The sequence below is a fragment of the Poromitra crassiceps genome (assembly GCF_964638095.1).
Source record: "Poromitra crassiceps genome assembly, chromosome: 19".
NCBI classification, from domain to species: Eukaryota; Metazoa; Chordata; class Actinopteri; order Beryciformes; family Melamphaidae; genus Poromitra; species Poromitra crassiceps.
Window position 1 is genome coordinate 14,464,298 of NC_139646.1, and position 5,522 is coordinate 14,469,819.

Genomic DNA, 5,522 nt, shown 5'->3' on the forward strand with positions numbered 1-5,522 from the left:
ACTGAACTGAAAACTTTGTAGAATATGGGATCATCATGGGAAACTTCTCACAAACTGCAGCTGCCTTTTTTTAAATAAAATCTGATGAAGAAGTTGAGATGCAATAGCGCCCTGAGGCGAGGTGACAGCCGAGTGTGAGGTGCTGGTACAGTGTGTGATGTATGTGACGGGACAGAGTGTGTGATGTATGTGACGGGACAGAGTGTGTGATGTATGTGACGGGACAGAGTGTGAGGTGCTGGTACAGAGTGCGTGATGTATGTGACGGGACAGAGTGTGAGGTGCTGGTACAGAGTGCGTGATGTATGTGACGGGACAGAGTGTGTGATGTATGTGACGGGACAGAGTGTGTGATGTATGTGACGGGACAGAGTGTGTGATGTATGTGACGGGACAGAGTGTGTGATGTATGTGACGGGACAGAGTGTGTGATGTATGTGACGGGACAGAGTGTGTGATGTATGTGACGGGACAGAGTGTGTGATGTATGTGACGGGACAGAGTGCGTGATGTATGTGACGGGACAGAGTGTGTGATGTATGTGACGGGACAGAGTGTGTGATGTATGTGACGGGACAGAGTGTGAGGTGCTGGTACAGTGTGTGATGTATGTGACGGGACAGAGTGTGTGATGTATGTGACGGGACAGAGTGTGAGGTGCTGGTACAGAGTGCGTGATGTATGTGACGGGACAGAGTGTGTGATGTATGTGACGGGACAGAGTGTGTGATGTATGTGACGGGACAGAGTGTGTGATGTATGTGACGGGACAGAGTGTGTGATGTATGTGACGGGACAGAGTGTGTGATGTATGTGACGGGACAGAGTGCGTGATGTATGTGACGGGACAGAGTGTGTGATGTATGTGACGGGACAGAGTGTGTGATGTATGTGACGGGACAGAGTGTGAGGTGCTGGTACAGTGTGTGATGTATGTGACGGGACAGAGTGTGTGATGTATGTGACGGGACAGAGTGTGTGATGTATGTATTGGGACAGAGTGTGTGATGTATGTGACGGGACAGAGTGTGTGATGTATGTGACTCGCACTGGGTGGGGGCAATTTTGGCAAGTCACAGTGAGGCAGGCCAGAAGGATCAAACCACTGTGGTCTGCAGCAACTGTGACTGTGGGAGACTGTCAGAGGCCGGGGGTGGGTGGTCTCACAGCAGCTCACCTGGGTGGAGGCGATGGTGCATCTCAAGGTGGAGCAGATCAGAGAAGCCCTCCCCCAGCAGCAGCCTGTCCACGGGGGACTCCCGGCCCATGTCATAGTCACTGTCCCCCGCCTCGCTGTCCCCACGCCCACTGTCCTTCAGGCTGAACTTGTCCATGTCCTGCAATGCATACCTAGTAGGTGCCGATGAAAAGAATCACAAAAACACACACAGGTTTAGTGATATCTGAAATGCAAATTGCACGGTTCATACACAAGTTCATGTTTGCAAATAGAAAAAGTGTTTTCTTTTTCTTTTTGATATACGGTGTTGCTGGCGGATAGCCGTTGATGTCAGAGATTCACGAACGCTGAAATATGTCCTTAGAGGGGACTAATGGAGAATCAATCCATCATGCAAAACTTAAGACTGCTTCAAGAATCTATCAAATCTCCAGGCAAGGCTAGGCCCATAAATCCTACATGCAGGTAACACCCCTCACAAAATGTAGCACAGCAGCCACTAGGGCCATCAATAAATCGATCATCTGTTAAACTTAAAATATGTATGAAGAGGATATTATGATGATGTAGGCAAAAGAGTGATGGATGCAGACTTTACAGTGTGAACCCAAATCTGGAAGAGAAATAGCAGGAAACTTGGCATGACATTTAGACAAATGAGTCACACACTTTTGAACTGAGTGATATTGATATGGAGACAACTGGAATATGAGGAATACATTTACACGCCATCAAAACATGCTCCCCATGTCATCGACCAACCAACAGCTGACAGGTTGTTGGAACGTGTGATACACAATGATAAACAAGTGATTTAAAATGTCAATAAAAAACAAAATGTTTTCGGTGGAGGGGGTGGGGGGTGGCGGGGGCGGGGGCGGGGGGGGGGGGGGGGGGGGGGGGGGGGGCGCTGAGCGGGGAGGGGTAAATTACCTGTAGCTGCGGGAGTATTTGTTGCCACGGAAACTGGGTCTGGGCTGGTACTGGCCCTGATGGAGCATGGACAGAAGCTGTGAGACTTGCTACATCCAAAAATAACAAAACAAACCAAATAAAACAAAGGGAAACAGAAAGGGGGGATGAATAACAGATGGAAAATAGGGGAAAAAAGAGACAAGACAGAAGACAAAATAACGGATGAGTAAACACAAAATGGATGATGGGGAGGCTGCTGAGAATGGATGAGACAAAATGGATGGCGTTAAAACAAAGCGGAGGGGAGGAGGGCGAGTCTAGATGAATATGGAGACGTATGACTGAGGGATGAGCGGTGGTTATGGTGGAGGTGATGGCGGCAGGGTGTAAACAGGGTAAAGACAAAGACACATCGATAATCATCAACAGTATTAATGAGAGCAGTTTGCACTACAGGGCAACGCTGATTAAGTCACTGTCACACATGGAGATGAGCTCATTTGCTAAAACGGGGACAGCTGTGTGAGGAGGAGGAGGGGGCCGCTGCCTGTGTCTGTCTGTGTGAGGATGAGGGGGCTGCTGCCTGTGTCTGTCTGTGTGAGGATGAGGGGGCTGCTGCCTGTGTCTGAGAGGAAGGGGAAGGCGGTGATGGAACACATTTGAAATTATGAGACTATTTGGGTGTCTGCATGTGTGGGTGTGCTCACCTCCACCGGCGGTGTTGCGTGTGCCAGTTCCAGCGCAAAGCTCTCTGGGATGTGATTGGATGAGATGGTCACTAAGCTGTTCAAGGATTGGCGGCTGTGGTGGCTCTGCCGACTCCCCATGGGCGCCCGTTCCATGGGGGGCGTGGCGGACGGCGAGCGATGGTGAGCTCTGATGGGCAGGGTGCCGTTCACCGTGGGAACCAGGGTGATGTCACCTTTGTGGATTTGGCGCGAGGGCTTCTTCGGGTGGTGTTGGTGGGTCGATTCGGCCACCCGGCAATTGTAGGAGTGCCTGGTGTCCTTCTTCTCCCGGTTGCAGCGAGCGGCGAACACCACCATGATGACCAGGAGCAAGGCACAGATGGCCCCCAGGGAGATGATGATGATCAGGGATGCATCTAGGGAGGACTCCCCCTGGTCCATCACCTGGACGTGGTTCTCCATGTTCTCATAGAGGGTGATCTTCAGAACCGCCTTGGCGCTGAGGCTCTCGCTCCCCTGGTCTCGGACCACCACCGTCAGCTCGGCGCGTTCGTGGGGGAAGTTCTCCAGACTTGCGTTGGCATGGATTTCACAGGTTCTTGGGTCGATAAGGAAGAAGCCCTCCTCGTTTCCGCTGGTGATGGAGCAGATAAGTTCAGCGTTGACACTCGTATCGCGGTCAGTTGCCCTGACCGCAGTTACTAAATGGCCGGCCTCTGTGAACTTTGAGATGGGTACATCAGCAGTGAAGTTCCATAGCTGGGGCACCACAATGACTGGGGGGTTGTCATTCTCATCCAAGATGTTCAGGACAACTGTAGCATTGCTTAGCAGTGATGGTTTTCCTAAATCTTTGGCCTGAACAACAAAGGCGATGCGACTGACGTCCTCACGGTCAAACGTACGTAGTGCATAGATGGCCCCATTAGAGGGGTCGATGGTGACGTAGGTGGAGATGGAGCTCCCATGGACAGAGTTTTCCAAAATGGAGTAGCTCACCTGTCCATTGGCATCCAGGTCAGGGTCATTGGCCATGAGGGAGGTCAGATATGCTCCGGGAGCATTGTTCTCTGACTTAAAGATCTCGTAGCGGCCCTTCTCGAAACGTGGCGGGTTGTCATTTTCATCCGTGATGTGCACAGTGAAGTGTTTGACAGTGGAGAGACTGGGAGTCCCCCGGTCCTCTGCTACAACAGTCAGACTGAACTCGGACCTCTTCTCCCGGTCCAGGGAGACGTTGGTCAAAATCATGTAGTTGTTCTCATAGGTCTTCTGCAGTTTGAAATAGCCCTGGCCGTGCAGTTTACACTCTACCTCCCCATTTAACCCAGAGTCCAAGTCCTCCACCCTCACCAAAGCCACAAACGTATCCAAAGGTGAAGCCTCGGATATATAGGCTGCATCCCCATTCCCTTGGGCAGACATGAGATTGATGCTAATGTCTGGTTTATTGTCATTCACATCTACCACTTTGACCAGGATCTTGCAGTGAGCAGGCATTGAGTTTGGCCCCATGTCCTGCGCCTGCACATCAATGTCATAAGAGGCGGCGCTCTCATAGTCCACACGGCGGATCAGGGTCAGGTGACCAGAGTCGGGGTTGATTTTGAACGTCTCCATTATTTTGGGGGACACGTGACTACTGAAGGAGTAGACAATTTTGGCGTTCGTGCCCTCGTCCGCGTCTGTGGCGTTTAAGTCAATTAGCATTGTGCCAACAGGTGCATTTTCGGGGAGATTGATCACATATGATGACTTGTCAAAAATAGGGCTGTTATCATTTGAATCGGCAACACTGATTTTGAGGAGGGTCGAACCTGTTCTGGGGGGAACGCCCCTATCAGAGGCCGTGTATTGAAGTTCGTAACCGGAGCGCACCTCCCGGTCCAATTCCCTAAGCACCACCAGCTCAGCATATTTAGCCCCGTCGGTCCTGGACTGGATGTCCAGCTTGAAGAAGTTGCTGGGCTCCAGGGCGTACGTGTACAGGGAGTTCTCCCCGACGTCCGGGTCTGTGGCGCTGTCCAGGGGAATGCGCGCTCCCACCGCCGCGCTCTCGGAGATCTCAATGGGGATGACGGAGCGGGCGAACTGGGGCGCGTTGTCGTTGATGTCCAACACTTCCACCTCGACGTGGAACAGCTGCAGGTGCTCGGTGGGCAGGGTCAGCACGTCGAACTGAATGGAGCAGTTGAGGTTCTTCTCGCAGAGTTTCTCGCGGTCAATTTTGGTCCTGACGCTGATCTCGCCGTCCTGCTCGCGCACCGTGAGGAAAGACGAGGTGCCTCTCTGCATGGCTCTGAAGCGCATGGACACCGTGCTGGGAAGTTTGGCCAGAACATCGGCCACGTCGTCCTTCAAACGCGCAATCACCGTGCCGACCCTCTGCTCCTCGTAAATCTGATATTTCAATGTCTTACCGGCGACGTGCTGTGCTGTCGCCAGCGCCAAGACAGCCACAACTTTCCACATTCTGATCAAAAAGAGTCCTTTCATTTTTCCAGGTTGCATCATGTGTGAACAGCAACAGCCGAAATGGATCCAAAATAGCTAAAAAAAAAAATGCAACACGGCTCAGATCCCCTCGAAACTTATTAAATACTGTGCGCTCTCACTCTGCAGTTGCATTCTCTGCGGAGTAGAGAGAGAGGGGGGAAAACTACACACATTCGATTGCTATAGGCTACAAAATGCAAGCGAGTACCGAGTTGCACAATGTCCATAAAACGTCAAAATAG

The 5,522-nt window shown here is 51.6% G+C and overlaps 1 protein-coding gene across 1 annotated transcript in view; it reads right to left on the reverse strand.

Annotated features, from left to right (window-relative positions):
- pcdh18a (protocadherin 18a) overlaps positions 1–5,295 on the reverse strand; it is a gene marked incomplete at its 5' end in the record, with an annotated part of 8,438 nt that extends 3,143 nt beyond the window's left edge. The window contains 3 exons of the mRNA XM_083655442.1: positions 1,178–1,350; positions 2,114–2,202; positions 2,803–5,295. Of these exons, the coding sequence (XP_083511568.1) occupies positions 1,178–1,350; positions 2,114–2,202; positions 2,803–5,295 (2,755 nt within the window). The remainder of the gene's footprint in view (positions 1–1,177; positions 1,351–2,113; positions 2,203–2,802) is intronic.
- Between the last annotated feature and the right edge of the window lie 227 nt (positions 5,296–5,522).